Raw genomic sequence first — 21,646 nt, 5'->3', positions numbered from 1 at the left:
CCACCTCTTATTCGCCACGCATGCATCCCCACATGGGGCAACTTCCGAGGACGAGGCGTGATTGGCCGAGGGACTCCCGGCAGACCGCGTCAAGGATTGAATGTCAAACTCCTGACACTCGTGCGCTGCCATCCCGCACATCCCACCTTCGTTTTTGACGTCTTCCTCCCTCCTTGGCTCCCTCTGCTTTGTGTCGCGTGCTTCCCGACGCTCGAGTCCGTCTTCGCTTCAATCGCATCTGCATCCGCCTTCCTCATCTCTGCGACCGGGGCTCGCGTGCGACATCGCCAGGTGCAGTGCAGTCATCACGAGTGGGGCCGGCAGTTCATTTCCTTATTGTTCCCACCACCGATCCTTCGACGCCGACCATGTTGTGGCAGCCTTGAAACGATGCGCAGCGGAACAACATAGAGCCTCCGTCCTCTCCTCGCCCTCCCTTCCTCACAGATATGGCGTACGATGCGAGCTCGGCTTATCAGCCCCCGCGCAGACAGTACTACGCTCAAGCGCAGGCTGCTGCACCGCCGCCGCCGACTCAGAATGGCTACCACTATCAACAACCACAAGAGCAGTATCAGCAAGACTACTATGCGCCGGCGCAGCAGTACGAGCAAGGCTATGGTCAAGATTACAACCAGTGGGGCGGTGGTTATGATGACATGAGGGGACACCAACCGTACGCCAACGAGCAGTATGAAAGCAGTGGTCGCAGCCCGAGGAGAGCACCCGCGGAGCCACAGTCGTACGGCCATGGCTACGCTGCGCAGTCGACCCATCGACAGCGTGATGACCGTCAATTCGATCCCCGCTATCAGCAGAGACCGGGGAAAGGCCCTTCACATTCCCCGAATCGCGGGAGGCAGCCGGCACAGCCACAGCAGCAGTATCAACAACAACCGTACCAAAGCCAGCAGTCATCCAGCAGAAATCAAGAGCAGAGATTCGAGTCCAGGCGCGCAGAGGTGGCTCCGCAGCAGAGCTACGACTCCCAATCCCGATCCGCACAACACACTGCGCAAGCACCAGTCTCCAGACCCAATCCGAGGAATGCACGCATGTACCCAGGAGAAGCCCAGTCGCAAAAGCCCCCGCAACATCCAGCTATATCCCACTCTCAGCCACCACCTCAATCGTACAGCAAACAAGTCGCGCAGGCCGCCAACCTGCCAATGCCACCCCCAATCCGTGAGTCTGGACGGCCTTCAACCGCGCCAGGCAGGCCGTCGACGGCTCCTCAATCCCGCGGAAGAGCAGAGCGCGATCCCGCCAAAATGACCATGGAGGAGTGGAAGGCAAAGGAGCGCGCGAGGATGCATGCCGATGCTGCCATGCCCGAGGCGATGGCCTGGGACAACGCCTTCCCCGTCTTCCCCACTGTACGCGAACGTTCCAAAGCCCGCTCGGGTACCAGCAGTGCCCGGGCCAGTGGAGAATTCCCGAGACCAGGCACCTCGTCCAGCAATAGGCACGAACGGAGGTCGAGCAAATCTCGCGCTTACAGCGACACAACTGCAGCGGCTGCGAGTGGAACACAACTGCAACCGGCGCGCCCTCATTTAGATCACAAGTCTCATTCGTATGACCAGCCCACCGACAGCGCCGTGGAGTCGCCAACTGCTTCGGCACAGACGCAATACCGCCTAGTCAACCCATCGCCTAGCCCTGTGCACCAGAGCACATTGCAACCACAGCAGTTGCCGACACCTCCGCCACATCACTCTCCGCTTCCATCCCCTACGCCGTTGCAGAGATTCGAGCTGCCGGAGTCAGATTATGGGAGCCAGCCGCCACCACCGCAGGAGACAGTTCAACCACGCCAACCACCGCCGCGTGGCCCGATGCCCCAGCCTATCGAAACCCGATCTCTGCATGATGAGCGTGCACCATCGCTGCAGTCATGGGATCAACAGCCATTGAACCCCGCGCCTCTCCAAACCCGTCCCGCAACATCTGGCGGTCAACGTGCGGATCGAATGCAACAACCCGCACCGAATCCGCTGCCAGCACTCGCGCATCTGGAAAACGCCAAGGGTGCTCCAGCTGCACCGTCCAATCGACAAGAGCCGCAACGCCAATCGTGGTCCTTACTACCACTCAGGCACCGCGATAATGAGCCCTCGCATGAACAGTCCTACGAAGTGGAGACTCCATCCAGCGCTGTGGCGCCCACACCTACGTCTGCCTTGACGAGAGACGATGAGATTGAAGCCGAGATGCCGGACTTCGACAGTGCTGCCCCGGGGGGCACATCACTTTTGCATAAAAGGAATCAACAGCTGCAGGAGAGTCCTACGCTGCCCTCTTCTCCATCTGTGCCCGCGCTGCCTTTGGCTGCTACACGCGGTGAATTGCCGTCACGGGCGCAGGAAGGGAATGCGTGGGCTAATGTTCCACCGCCTACGCAAAGTCAGCCTCTGGACGGTCATCAACAGCCGCAGTCGAGTTACTTTTCCGACGCGCGTGGATTGGATCAGCGTGGCTTGCGTGAGAATGTAGACGGCGGGTACGCGCGTGGTCGGGAACAAGCACAGCCGAGTTACGCCTCAGCGCCACATGCGGGAGATCAGCGTGGTCTACGACAGGATGCGAATGGATTTGTATATGGACGCCCGGAACAGGACAATCCTAGGAAAATAGGAGCTTCCTACGGTCAGTCTCCGCCACAGCAAGTGCAGCCTCATCGCCCTCCACCGCAATCCTACGCAACCGAACAATTGCAACGTCCTCCGCAGCCACCTTACGCGAATGAACAGCCTCGACGGTCAATGGACGATGAAAGGCAGATGCCACAACGGCCCGGACCTCCCTCGGCGCAGCGGCCTTACGGACAGCCGCAACCTCGAGACCAATACGCTCCCCAATCTCGTTCCAACAGAGGTCGTAACACGCCTGGCCTCGCTGTGCAGACCTCCTTGCCTCCGTCTGGTCGACAGGACAGCATTAACAGTGCTCCGCCGACTCAGCAGTCGTTTCGAGAGCTGCCACCACGCACGCAAAGTCGAACACCCCTGACGAGTCCAAGCCACTCCATGCCGGAGTCGCAGTCTCGGAGCCCAGACGCACTACCTCATCATCCCGTCCCCGTCCGACCAGGACACATCGCACAACCCCCCAAGCCCGCTCCGGTACGGAATCATGGAGGTCCACCGCCTACTTCCTCCCATCAACGACAGCCTTCCAACTCCGCCAGCAAAGCCTCGCGACCCGTCACCGCAGCAGAGATCCAGCAACTCCAATCCGCCGTCACTGCGAACCCGAACGACAACAAACGCGCCTTGCTCCTCGTTAAGAAGTTGGTGGAAGCCTCGAGTGTCCTCGCATCCGACAACGGCCGTGCTGATCGCCAGACCCAAGCCCGCAACCGCGAAAAGTACATTGGCGAGGCCGAGAAGCGGCTCAAGAAACTCGTATCCGCCAACTATCCAGACGCCCAATTCTATCTCGCCGATTGCTACGGTCAAGGCACGCTAGGCCACGAACCTGATGCTCGTGAGGCCTTTCGCCTCTACCAAGCGGCTGCAAAGGGTGGGCATGCGCAAGCCGCGTATCGCACGGCAATGTGCTGCGAGCTCGGTCCCGAAGACGGAGGGACAAGCAAAGACTTCCAGAAGGCTGTGCAATGGTACCGTCGCGGTGCGGCCCTGGGCGATTCACACGCCATGTTCAAGATTGGCGTGATCCTTCTCAAAGGTCTGCTGAATCAGCCCAAGAACATCGCCGAGGCGGTGAGCTATATCAAGCGGGCGGTGGAGCACGGTGGCACCGAGAATCCGCAGGCCCTGTACGAACTCGGCCAGCTGTATGATTCAGCCCAGACGAGCCCCGAGATTCGAAGCAAAGTCCCCGCGGACAACAACAAGGCGCTCGACTTGTTCCACCAAGCTGCCAGTGTGGGGCATCGCGTCTCGCAGTTTCGCTTGGGTCAAGCGTACGAGTACGGTAACCTGGGCACCGCCATCGACAACCGCGCGAGCATTACCTGGTACACCAAGGCAGCGGCGCAGGGCGAGCATAATGCGGAGCTGGCGTTAAGCGGATGGTACCTGACAGGTTCAGAGGGTATTCTGGCGCAAAGTGATACTGAGGCGTACCTGTGGGCGCGCAAAGCTGCTGCCGCGACTGATCCACCCCTTGCCAAGGCCATGTTTGCTATGGGCTACTTTACCGAGACGGGAATTGGATGTCCGAAGAATGGAGAAGAGGCGAGGAGATGGTATGCGCGGGCTGCTTGTAAGTTCTCTTTGCCTCCTCGTGCGTTTGCCATTACAGATCGCTGATTCCTTGTCCAGCTTATCACTTTCCCAAAGCGCAAGAACGGCTGGAGGAATTGCGGCGAAATGGGAGCAAGGGGTCGAAGGCTGTCAGTGGAAGGCCTTCGAGGAAGGATCAAAAGAAGGACGAGGAGAACTGTGCGGTCATGTAATCAATGACCTTCCTCATTCGGCGTTATGCGTGTGTACGATGACGATGCCTGCAATGTCTCGATGTGGAATGAGGCGATGGGTGGCTGTATATCAATAGGTCTTGCATGTGTTTAGGTGGATATATACGTACAGAACCTCAGTAGAGGGACTAATGCTTGACATCCTCGCTATGCTTTCGGAAACTTCACCCCCGAAAGCCGCTCGCAGATCCCCATAAACTCATCCTGCTTCTTCTCGCTCCCGCAGCTCTGATGCGGACTGCGCGCCCCTTGAGGGTTGAAATACACCCCCGTCTTCTCCCCTACAATGCCACTCTTCCCAATGGCAAACTCCGCCAGAGCCTTCCCCGGCGTGCCAACGACACCCGGAGCACCACCGCCTCCCATCTTCGTCTTGATCCAGCCCGGATCCATGGAGCAACTCTGCACATCGGGCCAGTAGCGCGCGACAGCGTTGGCGAGCAGTACATCGTGGAGCTTGCTATCGCAGTACGCTTGGTGTGAGGAGAAGGGACGATTACGCCCCTCGACATCATCCAGGTCGGCGGAGCCGCTGGTGTGCATACTGGAGGAGAGATACAGGAGTCGTTTTGGCTTGTCCATCAGGGCAGTGAGGACAAATGGCGCCAGAGAATTCACGGCGAACGTCGATTGGAAGCCGTCCGCCGTCTTGTTGTCCTTGTTCGACGGACCGAGACCAGCGTTGTGAATGACGGCATCAAAGGGACCAGACTTGTTCGCTTCGGCCGCGAGATTCTTCGTCCCTTCGATGGTCGTCAGGTCGCCGATGAGCACGCCTTCTGCTTTCGGCACGGCCTCGTGCGCTTGTTTTGCGCGGTCCGAGTTGCGCGCGTGCAGGAAGACTTTGTGGCCTTGGTCGGCGAGGAGTTTGGCGCCGGCTTGGCCGATGCCGTCTGAGGAGCCGGTGATGAAAATTCGTGCCATGTTGTTCATGTCCTGATGACTGTCGATGTGTTTTTGTAGAGGAAAGGATAGTGGATCTGGTTGTTGAAGTGATATCATGGCGGTGATCTCATTGATGATTACGTAAGCGTCAATGGCGTTATGCGGGGAAGTTTTGACGTAGCCTAATTAAAGACAGAGCTTGACCAGACCTCAGCCTTGCTTTCATCATCCTTGGCTAGGATTACTTGCTCCGGATCAAACACTCGAAGTGGATCAATCTCCCTCAACATTGTGGACATTCTCTGGAGATCGTGCCATAGCTTGCTGATGAAATCCCGTACTTTCAAAGCTCGAGGCAATCAAATGTTCAGAAATATATCACATCGCACATCGTATAGGGCAAAAGCAGCCCCCAAACACCGCGGGCACTCTCATACACAAATCAAAGTGAGCAACGCACCCGCCTATGCGACAGCCAGAGGCTGAAACTCCTCACAGTATGTGGCGTTTACAGGCTTCGGGGAGGGACCGAGTCTCCACTGGTGGAAGTTATCACACAGCTAGCTAGTGCTCTGCTCGTGCGTAGTACACGTCAGATGACAAGTCGTGTCGTCGATGGTGCAATGTATGTCAAGCGTCGCATCATAGTAGCCGAGGTACAATAGATGAAGATCGTGGTAGGGCTGAGCGTAGATGAACTTCTTCATGGCCGTCAAGTCTTCGAGCTCGCCATGGTTGGTGAGGTAGAATTCATCGCGGTACTGGCCGCCGAACATGGGGCTGCTCCCGTCCCCAAAAGCACCGCCGTAGATCGTCGGGCCCAAGGTTTCGGTGGGCCCATAGGAGTAGGTTGACAGAGTGAAGGGCCCACCAGCCGCGGAGATGGAAAAAGGTCCGGTTTTGGTGCTGGTGGGTCCCGCAGTCGTGGTGGTGACAGTGGGGGGCAAGGACAGGCAGCTGCAGACCGAAGAAATGTCGGTTTGCTCTGGCTGAAGGCACGCTGGCTCAGGGTGACTACCGGTAGGTTGACCGTGGGGCTTGGTGAAGGACGTGGTCGCGGCCATGGCTGCGGCAGCATCCGTTGCACTCGCCCCACCGCACGTCAGAGGGACGATGGTGTAATGGGTTGCGACTGCAGTCTCGATGGTTGTCCCGAGCAGAGAGGCGCAATAGAAGGTCGCGGACCTGCGCTGACTGATCTCCGTGCAACTGGCGAAAGCTTGGGAGCAGAAGGGCGTAGATGTCTGGCGAGGGAAAAGAGCAACGTCACCCAGGGGGTTTGCTACAGAAAGAGCGACCATTGTAGCGAAGATGAGAGAGTACATCTTGTGTCGAAAAGAGAGCTTGCAAAGCTGGATGAGAGTCGATGGACGAGTGAAAGAAAAGAAGCGATGGGCCAGGGGATCTTTATACTTCACCAAACCTCCCCGAAATACGCGATGTTACAGCACATGATCAGTCCCAGGATGGTACAGTTCTTCTTCCGGCCCTGCGCTGACGGATTTCAGGGTGCTTCACTGCAACTGGCTACACTCATAGAGAACAAGCACGAGGGAGGCACTGATCTTCTCTCTCCTGCGTGAGAATTGAACGAGTAAATGCAGCAGGCGCGGTACCAGCCTTGCTCTGGAAAGCTGGGGAAGGATCTATTGACACGACCAGGCAGTCGGGACAGCATCCTGACTCTAATTGGGACAAAGTGATGTGGTACATATAGGGAAGAGAAGACAACCTGGCGGATAGGGTGCCGTCTTGGCTGCGGGGTTGCCATTCTGCGCGGAGGGCGACTGGTTGTTCCGTGGTAGCGATGTTCACGATGCCGTAGGAGGATTGTAGGGTGGTTGCATTGCAGGTCGGGGCTAGCAGTGACTTATAGGGTGTACATCCAACGGATTCGCCCATTCCCGCGCAGTTCGTGCAGATGTAGGAGTTGTGCTATTCTTGGGGAAAAAGTGCAGTCGTCGGTCTCCCCACCTCCACGAAACGTGTGTGCCTTCCACATTGGGCCTAGCGTTGCATAAGCTTTGTGCAATGCACCTGCTGCGCCTCCGGTCAGTCAGCGTGGCTGCAAGGCACACCCACCACTACATTTACTCCACCACGTCGCGGAGGGGTACGCAATGCTCCATTGCTGGCGCCTACACCTCACTCCTCGTCGCCATTGACGAAACACTACAGTTCCATCTCTCGCCCGGTCGCAGGACGTCACCACCTCTTCTCCCACCGTCTATCGCTTAACCTGCCCCCTCAATCCCCTCCACCTCCGCATTCTTCGGAACAAGCGATCGTCAGGGACGAAAAGCCACCCGCCACATCCAACATCTCCCCTGACTTGTATCCTCGATTACCACCACCTGCGCATCCACACGCACCTGTCGCATCTATCGCGACGGTCGCAAACACCCACCCTACACCATGTCTTCCCTCCCCGGCGACGCGGAGAACATCCGAAACACCTTCTCCTCTTGGGATTCGTGCATGAGCGAGGCCTACTGCAAATGGCCCGTCATCGCCGGCATCGTCATCGGCTCCCTCATCGTCCTCTCCGTCATCTACTGCTGTGCGCGATGCCTGTGCTGTGGCGCCGAGTGCTGTTGCGCAATGTGCTCCTGCTTCAACGCATGCTGTCCATCGCCGAGGAAGAACAAGAGCGATGGATATCAAAAACCTCAGGCATATCCCCCATACGCCCAGTACCAGAATCAGCCGCCGGCCATGTACTACGGGGGCGGAGGTTACAGACCGGCGCAGACTGCCACTTTCGATGCGCCGAGCGGCAAATACAATGAAGACGCCCTACCCGCCATGCCTAGCTGGAGCACGGCGCAAAGCAGACGAATAGAGCAAGAAGCGGCGGAACCAGAAGACGTCGAGCTCGACAAATTGGACCAACACTCTCCTCCGGAGCAGAGCTTATTACATCAAGGCCACGATTCTGCAGGCTATCACCAAGAAGACGGCGACTTGGGAGCAATGGCCGCCAACCCCTACAACGATCACTCGCCCTACCAACCTCAACACGACCCTTCGCAATACCAAGCACCCTACAATCGCTCCCAATACCAACCGCAACCTCACCAAGCCTCGCAGATATACACTCCACCGACACCCCTCACACCGGAATACGAAGAACCCAACCCCTACCAAAGCTACAACCAGTACCAACCTCGAGCCCAGTATCATCAATCCTCCACACCTCTCTCATCAGTCGCGCCCTCGTCCATCTACGCATCGACAGTCGCCCCCACATACCGCACCCAGCCGCCTTCAATGTACGGGGCGCCACAACCGCACCAGCCGCAGCAGTATGCTGGTCCATACGGCAACTCGCCGCCGAGCTATCGAACCGCTCCATCCGTTGTCGGTGCCAATTCGCCGCCGCAGTCTCATGCCCGCATGCCTAGCGCTGGTAGCTACGGGGTGCCGAGGAAGCCGATTTCGGGCACGTGGAGAGAGTTGTGAGTGTTGGGATATTGTCTTGGTTCTGCGTGGGAAGCACAGCGTTGGCGTTTTGAGGGGAGTTTTCCGATGTCCCCTGATATGGGAAGGAGTTCAATGTCTTTCGCGTGAGCCGATCTACTGTGGCTGTGGAGGAGTTGAATGTGATTGAAGGCGTCAGAAAGCGCTCACTCTTGTATCATTTCCTACTCTCAAGGCCACCACACCTCCGTCATTTACAAATATCCGAACCCTCTCCCGTTTCCCCTCGAGTCGGACACCTTCAAAAGTACACGTTGAGACTTGTCATTGGTGCTTAAGAGCAGGAGCCTCCCCAAGTGAAGCAAAAGTGAGGGCTCATCAATCGTGGCCATGTGACAGAGCACGTGGGAAGGTTACAGTGAAGCAGCGTTCGAAGAACTACCTGCTTCGTGTCCTTATCCGACTTACCGACAACCTTCCCTTCATTAAACCACCACAATGGCCCGATCAACACTACCTTTCCTCCTCTGGCGTGTCACGACTTCCCACACGGCCGGCGCATCCTCCGACAACCCAGGTGCCCTCATTCCTACCTCGACGGACATTCCATCTACGATTCAAGCCCTCGCCACTCTCCTCCACGCGGCGCTCCTGGGCCGAAATCTCCCAGACAACAACCCCTTCGTCTTCTTCACCTCTTCCCTCCTCTACGCGCTCGTCTACGCCGCTTTTCGCGCTGCGAGAGGGAAGACGGATGTCACCATTACCGTCTTCGATCCTCGACAGACGGCTACATCGCCCAATGGAACGAGGCAAGTACAATTCCATCGCGTCGTCGATTTAATGGACGAATGGGGCGTGGTGATCAACAACAAACGCGATGGGTCGAGAAGGACATACGAGAGCGAGTGGGTTGCTCTGGGAACAGTCTATCTTGACTCGAAAGGGGGAGCGTGTTGCGTGCAGTGGGAGCGTCTACTCGCGGCCGGGCTTTACGACTTCTACCCCGCGCTTGGAGAGGTGCAGAAGGCGAGTCGTAAAGGGCCGAAGCTGTATGTTGCACTTTCGATGCTGAGGGGATTTGGGTTTGGGGTTGAGAAGGAGGCGGTGGGATTGAGTGAGGAGAAGATCGAGTTGGCGGATAAGCTGGTCTCGCTTTTCGGGGAGTCTGGGGCTCACAGAGGCGGAGCCGAAGAAGAGAGGACGAAGGGGCGGGTACGGGTTTGGTTCCTATCTTTGGTGAAGAGGAAGAGATTGGACGAGGTTCTGGTTGGGTGGGTACGGGGTCTTTCTGTTCCCGTGGTGAAGACTAAGCCCAATGAACGGAAGAAGGAGGTCGTCGTGATCGATGATGACGGGGATGATGACCGCAAGGATTGCATCCCCAATGCCAACGGCCATCTCGGACGTGACATTATTGTAATGGACGACAGCGACGACGACAGCGACGACGACTATACCGACGCCGACATTCAAAGCGACTCCATCGATCCAAACCCGGATAACGTACCCGAAGAACAACAATTCGCCCTCCTGCGTTCCACCCTCTGCACTCACAACCTCAGCTTCTCCACGTTACTCCGTCCAAAGGCGATAGAAGGCACAATCAACCCAAAGACCGTCGCAGCAGAGATTCAAGACTGGAACGCGTGGTTGGCGAAGAACCGCGAAGAGAGATGTGCAGCCAGAGCTGAGCGTCCCTCTCGTATGATCGATACGAGGCCGAGGAGAAGGGAGGCAAGACGTCCGAGGTATCATGGGTCGAGAGACATGACTAGAGAAAGGGATGGAGGGAGGGGCAATCGGGCTCCGCGACCGTTGGCTGGTGGAGGTGCTTCGAGGACGGCAGGAGAGAGAGTGGAGAGGCGACCTCGTCGTCGTTGAGACTTGTTACGGAGACTGAACAAGTCTTCCATATGATCTATGTACCGTGATGCGGATGGGTACAGTCTAGGCCGATCGCAATCCCTCCGTACACTCATGAAAAGCGCCATCGCTAAAAGCCACCAAACAATGCTTTCACGTTCGCCGCATCGTCACAATAATCACCTCCTCCCACTACCAGCCTGGCCATTCCCCTCATGCTCCCCCGACTCACTCTCACTCTCGTCCTCATCCCCACTCCCATCCTCTCCCTCCTCCCAATCCCCAGACTCCAAATCCGCGCCTCGAATGCCGAAACTCAGCAAGAAGCCGATGAATGAGACAGCGCCGAATATGCCAAAAGCCAACGCCTCACCCTTGGGCTGCACGTTGAGCGCAGCGGTGAACAGACTCCCGGAAATGAAGGGACCGACTGCTCTGCCTGCCGCACTGAGCGTTTGCGCCAGTCCGTTCAATGTGCCTAAGACGGCATGCGACGGCGCAGAGTTTGTAATGAGGAGAAGGGCAGATGTAAGACCCCCTACAGAAGCAACGGTTTTGATGATCAGCACGCTGCCCAATTCCACCCAGAGCCAGACTTGGCCCATGGTGGTCGGCTTGGTCTTGCCGGATTTCCCGTCTTTGTACCCCACCCACGGCATGAGGAGGAAGGCGATGACGAAACCTGCCAGACCAGTGCGATAGGCGACTTTGTTGCCCACTTTCTCTCGCAGCCGGCCAAAGATGCCGAGTTGGAAGAGGATGGTGATGAGGCCGGCAAAGGCGAGGGAGATGCCGATTTCCTCGGTGGAGAGCGCACGACCGTTGGGCGGGCCGGCCTGGGCAAAGATCGGATAGAGGGAGTTGTAGGCAATGTTGGCGAGTTGGAAGATGAGGAAGGTGGCGAGGAGGAGGATGGTGTCGCGGGTGAAGACTTTGGCGCGAGTCAGTTCGGATTGCGGGTTGTGGGGAAGGAGGGAGGGGACAGATTCCATGGCTTCGCTGTTGGAATCGTTGTCGTTGTCGGAGTCGGTGTCGGCTTCGCTGTCTGCTATTCGGCCGTTGGGGACACGGGAGTAGCCAACACTCTGGCGCTTTTTGGAGCGTCGGAGGTATGTGGGTCGATGGGCGCTGGTGAATTGCCAGACGCGGGCGAAGACGCTCGACACTCGTTTCCCCAGGGGAGGGAGACCTTGAGCACATTCCAGGGATTCTTTGAGGAAGATCATGCTCAAAATCATGTCGAGGATGAGCACTCCCGCTGAGAATATGTTAGGCAGCAGGAAAGGGTAAGCGTAGCCATCCCCCGGATTCTTCACCAACAACCCGCCGACGATCGGGCCAGTGATGCCGCCAATCCCATAGATGATCGGCAAATACTGAAACGCACGACTCTGGTTTGACCGGTCGGTAATCTCTCCCAAGCACGTGCTCACCACTCCTTGATTCCCATTCGACAGCCCCATCAACACCTGTGCCAATACCGCCTGCCACAGCGTGCGACTAAAGCCAAACCCCACGAAACAGCACGCGGTGAGGAATGTGCAGGTGAGCACCACCGGTTTCCGCCCAACCTTATCCGATAGCCAGCCCCACAAGAAGTTCGTCGCAAACTGTGCCAGAGCGAAAGACGAGGCGATCAGGCCAACGTACATGCCGATTTTTTCTTGGTCGACTTCGGGGAAGGTGGATGTCATTTCGGGCAGGTAGGGGGAGATGCTGTTCAGGGCAGTCTGCTCGGCCAAGGCGATGACGGCCAGGATGAGCAGCTGGGCCTTGGGCAACGGCGTCTCATTGCCATTGCCTTTGTTGGAGGAGTGGGAGGAGGATCCGCTTTGTGGTGATGATGGCGACTCGGGAGGTTGTTGAGTGTCGTTACTTTTCGTGCGTCGTGAAGCGTCGGATCGTTGCCGCGGCGGAGCGGTGGGAAAGGTGTGGTAGTGGAAGGTGGTGGACTGGCGATCGTGGAGGGTGGGACGGGAGGTCAATGGCCTGCTCTCAAGGTCCGGGCTACGTGGAGGGGCGGGCATGAATGGAGTGGTAGGGGAGTGCTCGCGCGAGGGCGGCCTGCGAGCTCCGGGCGAAGGTAGATTTGGAGAGCGGAAGGGATTGGCCGGCGAATGTTGTGGTGGTGTTGAGCAGATGTAGTCAATCGGCCCTCTTGCCTCGTGACTGGAAAAAAGCTCGGGCGAAGTTCGCGCAGACTGACGCAATTGGGGAAGTCGCAAGCTGCGGGAATAATCGGCGGATGTATCCGCAGTAGCCTTGGACGCAACATTGGTGATGTGAAAAGGATATGGTATAGGCGGGAAGCCTGCTCATGGTAATGCTCAAGATCAATTGGATGTGTAAATGCACTCTGCTTGATAAACAACGTCAATCCCCATCATCCTCCACCTCCTCAATCTGTACCGGTCTAGGGCCTACCTCTTCTTCACCAGGGAAAGCAGAATTCAACTCCTCCTCTAGCCTCCTCGCCTCCTCCTCCAGTTCTTTCTCCGATCGGTGTCCCACATCCTCGCTCGCCTCCATCAACACTGCCTCCTTCTCCGCTTCATCTGCCGCCTTCTTCGCAGCCACATATCCCGCCTGCTCCAAGCGATCCGCCTCCTCGGGCTCCAACAATCTCCCCTCGCCCTTCATTCGTCTCTTTTGCGCCGCCACGGCAGCAGGAACGAATCGCGCCGCCTCCTTCTTGAGATCTTTAATCTGCGGCGCAGAGCTGTACACCGTTTGCGCCGGCGGCAGCACCGGTTTCGCGGGTAGAGCATGCGGCTCGCGTCTCCCATCTTGTACTCCTCGTCTTGAAGCTCCCCGTCGTGCAGTATGAGGTATAGGCGGAGGCGTATCTTTCGGCATTGGGATGTCTCTTACTTCCGCATCTGACGCCTCGCTATTGCTCTCCGCGTCGTCTGCGTCGCGCCGCCTCTTGCCCAGGTGCTGCTGCTGGTGACCCTGTCTTCGTTGCATCTGCTCCGTCCTCGCATCTCCTCCTCTTCCGCCAGGTGCATCATCTCTCCTCTCTCTGAACTTGGGTGCCGCCTCACCCAGCGCTTCTCTCGCCCTCCGAACTCCTTTCAAATCCCTCTCCAACTGCTTCAATGTCTCTTGGTCTTTCGGCCTCAACGGCGTGCCCCTCGCCTCCAACTCCTTCAACTCATCGACCTGCCTTTGCAGCCGCTCCGGGTTGCGGCGCGCGAGTTTCTCATTGCGTTGCGCCTGCTGCTGTTTCTTGCTCTTGGCGATTTCTTTTTGCTTGTCGGCTTTGCGTTGCGCCGCTGCTGGGTTGACAGACTTTTCTTTGGGCATGGTCGTGTTCGTGTTGGATTGTCTTGAAGGGAAGGAGAGCTGTGACGAAATGTTTGGAGCTTAAAGACTGCTTAGTCAGGCGGCGGGAGAGCCTTGCTCGCATTCATCAACAAGCTCTGCATATTTATAGCCGATGAACATATCAATCACATTCGACTCCAAAAAGTTCTCCACAAAATCAGGGTACTTGTTATCGCATTCAGCCCACGATCCGACAATCTAGGCCTCCGCCGCCTTCAACAGGCCCTTCAAGTCAATGCTCTTGGGTCGCTCAATAGGCAGACCCAGCGCGCGATCCCAGATCAGCTGCGCCAGCGGGCCCAGGCCTCTGCTCACGCCAAAGGTGACGGTGTAGTACAGCGTTTCGTGGAAGCCGTAGTGGTGGAAGAGCACGCCGGAGCTGGAGTCGACGTTGGGATAGGGGTTCTTGGTCTTGCCGTGCTCCTTCAGCACCCCCGGCGCGATCTCCGAGTTGCTCTTGACGAGCTGGAAGAGCGGGTTGGCCGCAATCTCCTTGCGGCTAGAGGCAAACTTCATCAATGCCTCGAAGCGCGGGTCGGGCTTGCGCAGCACCGCGTGGCCATAACCGGGCACGACACGACCAGACTTCAGGATGGACCACAGGTAGTCCTTGACGTCTTTCTCACCAAACTTCTCGCCGACAGTTTCCTGCATTTGGAGGATGAAACGCAGGACTTCCTGCGCCGCGAGGCCGTGCAGTGGGCCGGCGAGACCCTGCAGACCGGCGGAGTAGGAGAGGTAGGGGTCGGAGAGGGCGCTGCCAACGAGATGGGTGGCATGGGCGGATACATTGCCGCCCTCGTGGTCGCCGTGCAGGGCGAGGTAGAGGCGCAGCAGGTCCTGGAAGTTGGCGTTCTCCTCGCCCGGCTTGCCAAGCATGGCAGCAAAGTTGTACGACCAGTCGTGCTCCAAGTCCACCTCGTGAGGCAGAGCGCCGCCGCCGTTGTAGGTGTTTTGGTAGATCTTAGCGGCGATGGTGGGCAGCTTGGCGAGGAGGTTGATGCAGTCGTCAAACGTCGGCTCCCAGTACTCCGCCTTGTTGATACCCTTTTCGTAGGCCTTGGCGAAGATGCTCTCGTGGTTGAGAGCGCTGACGGCGCATGCAAACTGGGTCATGGGGTGGAGGTCCTTAGGGAAGTCGTTGAGCATCTTGTCGACAAAGGCCGGCAGCTGCGCCTTCTCGGCCAGCTCGCGGGAGAAGGCGCGAACTTGGTTGGTGGTGGGCACCTGGCCAGTCAAGAGCAGCCAGAACATGGCCTCGGGCAGCATCTCCGTCCCGGTCTTGCCCTTGGGCAGCTCCTGTTGGCAGTCGGCAATGGTGCGGCCGTGGAAGCGAATGCCCTCGTTGGCGTCGAGGACGGAGCCCTCCCAGACCATGGCCTTCAGGCCACGCATCCCACCTAGGGTATTCTCAATCTTGACCTCGCCAATGACTTTGTCGCTGTGCGCCTTGACCTTCTTGAGCAGCTCGCGCTTCTCGGGGACGATCTTGGAGAGGGTGGTCTTGAGGTCGGGCTCGGAGGAAGCGGAGTAGGCGGCGCGGAGGGCTGGTCGCGAGAGCTGGGGAAGGGTGTTAGTGGGATGCAAGGAGTAATGAGTGTTGGGAGACACACCTGCGAAGCTCTCAACGCCCGCAATGCGGTTCGGGTGGAAAGCGCCATGTTGGCTGTGAGTGGAGGTGATCTTGCTGCTGTTGCGGAGGTAGCAAGAGACTGTGACCAGCTCAATTGATGCAAGGCAGGAGTGGTTGTTGGGCAAAACAGAGAGATGATGAGGCTTGGGAAAAACGAATGGGCAAACTTTCTGACGTCGGCTTGCATCGGGAAAGTCCAGCTCCCAGCTCGCGCTTGCCTCGGGTCACGGTAAACTTTGTCAGCAGGAGCCATCGAGGACCCGATGTCGCTCGGGAAGTGACGATGTCGGATTATTTTTCCATCATCCACCATCCGCCTCGCAATCACCCACTCCTCCCCTGCCTGTTTACAGATCCCGCCAGCAGAGAGTCTCGTTTCGCGCGCACCCTCGACTCCCTCATATCAAGCATGGAAAGCTAGGCTGGAGCAATCGAAGACCAAACAAAAGCAAGACAGCCACCATGTATCGCACGACTACACGCGCCCTCCGCCAGCAACGAGCATGGCTCGCGCGGCCCATCAATGCTAGCGTCGCAGCTCGATCTGCCATCGCGACGACCGCCAGAATGTCCTCCTCCCTCCCAGCCGTCTCGCCGCCGCTACCCAGCACAAGCGCCGCCGACTCCTTCCACCTCCTCCCCGAGGCTTCCAAGTCTGGCAGCGCAGAGACGGAGCTGTACCAGCAGCAAATCAACCAGGTCAAGGAATGGTGGGCCAGCCCGCGCTACAAAGGCATCACCCGCCCCTACTCCCCAGAAGATGTGGTCAGCAAAAGAGGCACCCTGCAGCAGGTCTATCCCTCGAGCTTGATGGCGAGGAAGCTGTTCAACCTGCTCGAGGAGCGTGCGGCGGAGGGCCAGCCCGTACACACCATGGGCGCCATCGATCCCATCCAAATGACACAACAGGCGCCGCATCAAGAGGTGCTCTATGTCAGCGGTTGGGCCTGCTCCAGCGTCTTGACCACCACCAACGAAGTCTCCCCCGACTTTGGCGACTACCCTTACAACACCGTCCCGAATCAAGTCCAGCGGTTGTTCAAGGCGCAGCAGCTTCACGACCGCAAGCACTTTGACGAGCGCATGCGGATGAGTCAGACAGAGCGGGAGAGGAAGCCATTCGTGGACTACTTGCGGCCCATTATCGCCGATGGCGACACGGGTCACGGTGGGCTCAGCGCCGTCCTCAAGCTCGCCAAGCTCTTTGCCGAGAATGGAGCGGCAGCGGTACATTTCGAAGACCAGCTGCACGGCGGCAAGAAGTGCGGTCACCTGGCTGGAAAGGTCATCGTTCCCGTCGGCGATCACATTAACCGCCTCGTCGCCACACGTTTCCAGTGGGATCTGATGGGATGTGAGAACCTCGTCATTGCCCGTACTGATAGTGAAAGCGGCAAGCTCCTGAGCAGCGCCATCGACGCACGGGACCACGAATACATCCTGGGCGTTACGGAAGAGGTTGAACCACTGGCAGAAACGCTCCAGGTCATGGAAATGGAAGGCGCCAGCAGCGAGGAAATCAACTCCTTCGAAGCGCAATGGGTCAAGAAGCACAAAATGGTGACGTTTGACGAGGCGGCCGAAGCCCACATCAAATCCACCGGCAACAATCCCCAGAAATACCTCGATGAGATGAAATCCAACCGCAACACGCCCCTGCACAAACGCCGGAAACTCGCCGCCGACATCGCCGGCAGCCCCGTGACCTTCAGCTGGGACATTCCCCGCACACGCGAAGGCTTCTACCACTACAAGGCCGGTATCCCCGCCGCAACGAAGCGCGCAATCGCCTTTGCCCCCTACGCCGACCTCCTCTGGCTCGAGACCGCCGACCCGTCTGTGGAAAAGGGCGCCGGCTTCGCCAGGGAGATCCGCGCCGCCTACCCGGGCAAGAAACTCGTCTACAACCTCTCGCCATCCTTCAACTGGTCCGCCCACGGCTTCTCCGACGCCCAGCTCAAGTCCTTCATCTGGGACCTCGCGAAAGAGGGCTTCACCCTGCAGCTGGTCTCCCTCGCGGGCTTGCACTCGACAGCCACCATCACGCACGAGCTGGCCAAATCGTACAAGACGGAGGGCATGAAGGCGTATGTGGATATCGTGCAGCGACGGGAGAAGGAGAGTGGGTGTGAGGTTCTGACGCATCAGAAGTGGAGTGGTGCGACGTATATGGATGGGATTATTGGAGCTATTCAAGCGGGCAGCTCGGGTAGCAGGAGTATGGGAGAGGGGAATACCGAGGGGACGTTTTAGTTATGCACGTGTGAATGGAGCGATCTGTTTGACAACCTCAGTCTTTGTCCGTCAGCGGTGTGAATTTGCGCCGCTTGCTCATCGCGATGGGAATTCAGGCAGATGTTGCTGTAGCGCAGGAGGCTACCCAGAGTGCAGGATTAATCATATCATCGCAGCGAATCGATTTTTAACGCTCAGAAATCGAATTGCGGTCATTCGAACTCTGCGGCGCGAGAATTCGCTCCAGCAAAGCAAGGCTGAAGGCAATCTTCCCAATTCGGAACCACAGCCTTGTGAATTTCGGCGGGTGAAGCCACAAACACGCAGACGATTGTCATGCGAATATTTTTCGCTCCCTCTCGCTCCTCGCCTCTATATGATGCTGCTGTTTGTCTGGTTTTCTCTGCTTCAGCATTCACACCACTCGAGCTTGCGACGGTCACCATCAACTGCTTTCACGCTCTCTTCACTCAGCTTTCGCATCGACTGTACATTCACACGCTTAGAACGATCATACAGTAAGTCTCCTGGTGTAGGCCTACTCCGGTCCGCAACTGACAAAAAGACCAGTCACACACCATATCGCAATGTCGATGGCAGAAGAACGCGTCGCACCCCCTGCCCCAGTCAACAGCAGCCACACTGCATCAATCACACATACCCAATCCCAGTCAATCACACCTCCGTCTTCCGCACCCCCTGTCCGTCCTCGCCCTCTCTACCCCCTCCCCACGCACCCCTCAGATCCCCTCTCCCGCTCCTTCTGGACCCGCGTCCTCGCTCCGCTCGGCTGGACCGCGCACATGCGCCACCACGCCGCCATCAACCAGCGGCTACCATACGCGCTGAACGTCAAGACAGTCACGTTGCGGCCAGACGGAAAGTTCGTGTTCTACGAACCGCGCCCGTCTTCCCACAAGCCGCTTGTGATTGACGCGCAGGATTTGGTGTACTGCGTCGAGCCCAGGGAGGCAAACCCGCGGATCGACGACATCGGGGTCGAGATGCGGTTGTACGGGAAGGAACACTTCGTGCCTGCTCTCGACGCTGGGTTGCTGTCGACTGTGCAAGCATATGCTGCGCTGCCGACGGGCGAGTATACGCTGGAGATCACGGTGCCGTTGTTCAGCACGGCCTGGGTCACGGGAATGGTGAGCGCGGATGGGGGGATGCTCGTGGAGACACAGGGAAGAGGGATGACGTGGGTGGAAGAGACAATCAACGGCACTCCTGCTCTCAGCGGGCTTCAGAGGAGTTTCAGACGCTCGTGGTTGTGGGTGATCTACTCCGAGCCAGTGCCGGTGCTGATGTTCGAGTCGGAGATGGGAGGGAGGGTGTCTTGGCTGAGTGCGTCCACTTCTGATGGTACTTCGGAAGAAGACTCGGATGCCACGATAGAGGAGGACTCTGATGAGACGATAGAGGAGGATGAATCGGATGAGACGATAGAGGATGAGGATGACAATGACGACGATGATAATAACGATGACGGTGACAGTGAGGATGAGGGTAAGGACGAAGAGGAGGAGCCACCGGCAAAAGCACCTATCATGGTCTAGTACAAGGGCTAATTAATGAGGTACTAAGGGAGGCTAGTGTTAGTATTGCTTACCGTTCTCGTGACCTGTTTAGTATCGGCGCTAGCGGGTGACTTGTTTTGTCGATGTACACGTTAACATTGCTTATAGATTAACGCTCGTGTCTAACTAAAATACTAAAATGTACCGTTATAAGAGTAGATTTTCTGCTTACTAAAACATATCTCAGAACGGCTAGGTAACTTATAGACCGGGGTAGGGTAGATTTACGTAGAGTAGATTTTCTAAAAACCCATAAAATTACGCTAAATCTAAGTATATTATAGAGCGAATTTTTGTAAGTAAGACTAATATAAAGATAATACTAAATAGAGGTCGTGTTAACCTAGTATATGTAATAGAAGTATATCTAACAGGTTTAAAGTTCTATAGTATATAGACGTAGAACTATAGTATACGAAGTAGCCCGTATAGCCCGAGCGTTTAACGAGTAAGGCGCGGATTCGCGGAGAAGGTAAAGGGTAATATAATAAGGGTTTACTATTATAGTATAGCCTGTATACGTTAGATTAAAGGAGATACATATATAGTAGGATATTTAAAGGTGCGAAGAAGATAATTAAGCCATTTTTAACCTATTTTTAACCCGATTTATACTAATAGAAGCTACATAAGATAAAGGAATCTAAGAGAAGCATTAAGTATTTCTACTATATACTAGAGTAGTAGATCATTGTTTATAAGGAATGTTAGTACGCCGTATAGCTATAAGAGGTTCTACGGCATTTATAAGGTAAGTAATACTAGGTTCTATTATAAGCGGCCCGAGCTATTACTATAGAGGTATAAGAATAGCCTAGAGTAATTTATAATAAGACCGATTTAGCTATTCCGCTATATATCTATAGGCCTATTACCGAGTTACTATTATATACCGACGGATTATAGTACCGTATAGAGCCTAAGAGGTATTTATAGATATTCCGTGATTAGAAGACAATATAAAAACATTAGAGAGAAAAGTACTAATAGTTAGTAAAGTTATAGAAGGGTAGGCCATAATCTACTAATAAACTAAGGATCTAGCGACAATTAAAATAGAACACAAAGAGAGTATATTACTAGCGAATTTTTCTAAACCGCTATAGATCCTAGTACATTAAAATCCGAAATCTAGATAAAGTACGACCTAGGAAAGCGCTTTCTATAGTATAACCTTGTTTTTCTATAAGAAAATAGAAATATTAGAATCAAAGTATTCTAGTAGTTTATATAGACTCTATTACGTTTCTACTATTAAGAACTATGAAAATAAAGTTAAAAGAATAGAAAATAGATATAGAATTAATCTATCTCATTTTACTTAGTAAAACCTAACTTTTCTTAGTAAAACCTAACTTTTTATAATAAAACCTATCTTTTTATAATAAAACCTAACTTTTTAACTATAATCTATATATAATTAAATTAATACTAATAGAAGATAAATTATTAAAAGAAAATATAAAAAATTTTTGAAAATCTAAAAGAATTAAAGAGTTTTAAAGAATAAAGTACTTAAATACTAATATAAGCTACTAAAATATAACTAATTACTTTCTTTCTTTTCGAGGTCTACCTTTTTATCCTTTTATTTTTATTTTTTTAGGTCTTCCTCCTTTATTTTTAGATTTAGATTTAATAGAAATTTTATCTTTATTATCTAAATTAGATATAGTATTATTACTAGATATAGAGATAGAATCTCTATTACTAAAAGATCTTTTAGAACTACTATTTAGATTTAGATTAGGTATATTTAAAGTATTAGATTCTAAATATCTATTAAAGTCTCTTTCTAGATTTTCTTCTATATTATCTCTAGTATTAATATAGAAATCTCTACTTTCTTCTATATTAGTAGAAGGTATATAGCTTTTATTACTATTAGACTAACCCTGCAATCGGCGCACTAGATGCCCTGCCTCTGGACGCACTCGAAGGATTCGATCTGTCGAGCTAGGCGCAATGCATCGACTAGACCGGGATCGGGGCGGATTAGAGCTACTTTTGAGTGTTAGCGAGCTATCGGCATTTCATGACGGCGTACTTTCATCCCTGCATGAGGTTAACCGGTGCCGTGGTCCTTCTCGACTTCCGGGTCCCTGTTGCGCTTGTGTACTATCGACACGGCTCTGTAACCCGCTCCTCGCTCGCTAGGTTAAGCTGTCTCGGGCCTCATTCGCGTATTGTCGCAAACAGCCAGCCCGCCGCAATGCTTCAGGCATGCTTAGTGGTTATCGGAAGTGTGTGGCGACA

The 21,646-nt window shown here is 55.2% G+C and overlaps 10 protein-coding genes across 10 annotated transcripts; 5 read left to right on the top strand and 5 right to left on the bottom strand.

Annotated features, from left to right (window-relative positions):
- The first annotated feature begins 132 nt into the window (after positions 1–132).
- Positions 133–4,558, top strand: BDY17DRAFT_303686 (uncharacterized protein). Its single transcript, XM_033734617.1, has 2 exons — positions 133–4,230; positions 4,290–4,558. The coding sequence occupies exons 1-2, from the start codon at positions 450–452 to the stop codon at positions 4,421–4,423; spliced, it is 3,915 nt and encodes a 1,304-aa protein (XP_033585901.1). The 5' UTR covers positions 133–449; the 3' UTR covers positions 4,424–4,558.
- On the bottom strand, positions 4,559–5,407 carry BDY17DRAFT_303684 (uncharacterized protein). The gene has a single exon (XM_033734616.1). It carries the CDS (start codon positions 5,375–5,377, stop codon positions 4,592–4,594), a length of 786 nt encoding a protein of 261 aa, XP_033585900.1. The 5' UTR covers positions 5,378–5,407; the 3' UTR covers positions 4,559–4,591.
- An 84-nt stretch (positions 5,408–5,491) lies between these two features.
- On the bottom strand, positions 5,492–6,767 carry BDY17DRAFT_303683 (uncharacterized protein). Its single transcript, XM_033734615.1, has one exon. It carries the CDS (start codon positions 6,652–6,654, stop codon positions 5,890–5,892), a length of 765 nt encoding a protein of 254 aa, XP_033585899.1. The 5' UTR covers positions 6,655–6,767; the 3' UTR covers positions 5,492–5,889.
- A 977-nt stretch (positions 6,768–7,744) lies between these two features.
- Positions 7,745–8,791, top strand: BDY17DRAFT_313187 (uncharacterized protein; the record flags this gene model as incomplete). The annotated part of the gene is made up of 1 exon (XM_033735693.1): positions 7,745–8,791. The coding sequence occupies one exon, from the start codon at positions 7,745–7,747 to the stop codon at positions 8,789–8,791; it is 1,047 nt and encodes a 348-aa protein (XP_033585898.1).
- A 228-nt stretch (positions 8,792–9,019) lies between these two features.
- Positions 9,020–10,713, top strand: BDY17DRAFT_36531 (uncharacterized protein). Its single transcript, XM_033738307.1, has one exon. The coding sequence runs from the start codon at positions 9,248–9,250 to the stop codon at positions 10,631–10,633; it is 1,386 nt and encodes a 461-aa protein (XP_033585897.1). The 5' UTR covers positions 9,020–9,247; the 3' UTR covers positions 10,634–10,713.
- A 135-nt stretch (positions 10,714–10,848) lies between these two features.
- BDY17DRAFT_227194 (major facilitator superfamily domain-containing protein) lies at positions 10,849–12,591 on the bottom strand (the record flags this gene model as incomplete). Its single annotated transcript, XM_033730155.1, has 2 exons — positions 10,849–11,663; positions 11,700–12,591. Coding segments are annotated over 2 exons (1,707 nt in total), but the record flags the coding sequence as incomplete, so codon positions are not given.
- Positions 12,592–13,186: 595 nt separating this feature from the next.
- BDY17DRAFT_232735 (WW domain binding protein 11-domain-containing protein) lies at positions 13,187–13,921 on the bottom strand (the record flags this gene model as incomplete). The annotated part of the gene is made up of 1 exon (XM_033730240.1): positions 13,187–13,921. A coding segment is annotated over one exon (735 nt), but the record flags the coding sequence as incomplete, so codon positions are not given.
- A 219-nt stretch (positions 13,922–14,140) lies between these two features.
- BDY17DRAFT_256755 (citrate synthase) lies at positions 14,141–15,603 on the bottom strand (the record flags this gene model as incomplete). Its single annotated transcript, XM_033731625.1, has 2 exons — positions 14,141–15,502; positions 15,556–15,603. 2 exons carry the CDS (start codon positions 15,601–15,603, stop codon positions 14,141–14,143), a joined length of 1,410 nt encoding a protein of 469 aa, XP_033585894.1.
- Positions 15,604–16,142: 539 nt separating this feature from the next.
- BDY17DRAFT_256883 (isocitrate lyase) lies at positions 16,143–17,828 on the top strand (the record flags this gene model as incomplete). Its single annotated transcript, XM_033731638.1, has 1 exon — positions 16,143–17,828. One exon carries the CDS (start codon positions 16,143–16,145, stop codon positions 17,826–17,828), a length of 1,686 nt encoding a protein of 561 aa, XP_033585893.1.
- A 715-nt stretch (positions 17,829–18,543) lies between these two features.
- On the top strand, positions 18,544–19,498 carry BDY17DRAFT_303676 (uncharacterized protein). The gene has a single exon (XM_033734614.1). It carries the CDS (start codon positions 18,614–18,616, stop codon positions 19,367–19,369), a length of 756 nt encoding a protein of 251 aa, XP_033585892.1. The 5' UTR covers positions 18,544–18,613; the 3' UTR covers positions 19,370–19,498.
- Positions 19,499–21,646: the final 2,148 nt, after the last annotated feature.

Source organism: Neohortaea acidophila, assembly GCF_010093505.1.
Source record: "Neohortaea acidophila strain CBS 113389 unplaced genomic scaffold BDY17scaffold_11, whole genome shotgun sequence".
Taxonomy (NCBI): Eukaryota; Fungi; Ascomycota; class Dothideomycetes; order Mycosphaerellales; family Teratosphaeriaceae; genus Neohortaea; species Neohortaea acidophila.
This window is presented reverse-complemented; position numbering and strand designations above follow the sequence as displayed.

What these genes read in the sequence shown, in the direction of transcription:
- BDY17DRAFT_303686 (XM_033734617.1), top strand. Translation starts at nt 450, where the DNA reads ATGGCGTACGATGCGAGCTCGGCTTATCAGCCCCCGCGCAGACAGTAC. An exon ending in ATGGTATGCGCGGGCTGCTT is followed by an intron (nt 4,231 to 4,289) that starts GTAAGTTCTCTT and finishes TTCCTTGTCCAG; the next exon opens with CTTATCACTTTCCCAAAGCG.
- BDY17DRAFT_303684 (XM_033734616.1), bottom strand. Translation starts at nt 5,377, where the DNA reads ATGAACAACATGGCACGAATTTTCATCACCGGCTCCTCAGACGGCATC.
- BDY17DRAFT_303683 (XM_033734615.1), bottom strand. Translation starts at nt 6,654, where the DNA reads ATGTACTCTCTCATCTTCGCTACAATGGTCGCTCTTTCTGTAGCAAAC.
- BDY17DRAFT_36531 (XM_033738307.1), top strand. Translation starts at nt 9,248, where the DNA reads ATGGCCCGATCAACACTACCTTTCCTCCTCTGGCGTGTCACGACTTCC.
- BDY17DRAFT_303676 (XM_033734614.1), top strand. Translation starts at nt 18,614, where the DNA reads ATGCGCCACCACGCCGCCATCAACCAGCGGCTACCATACGCGCTGAAC.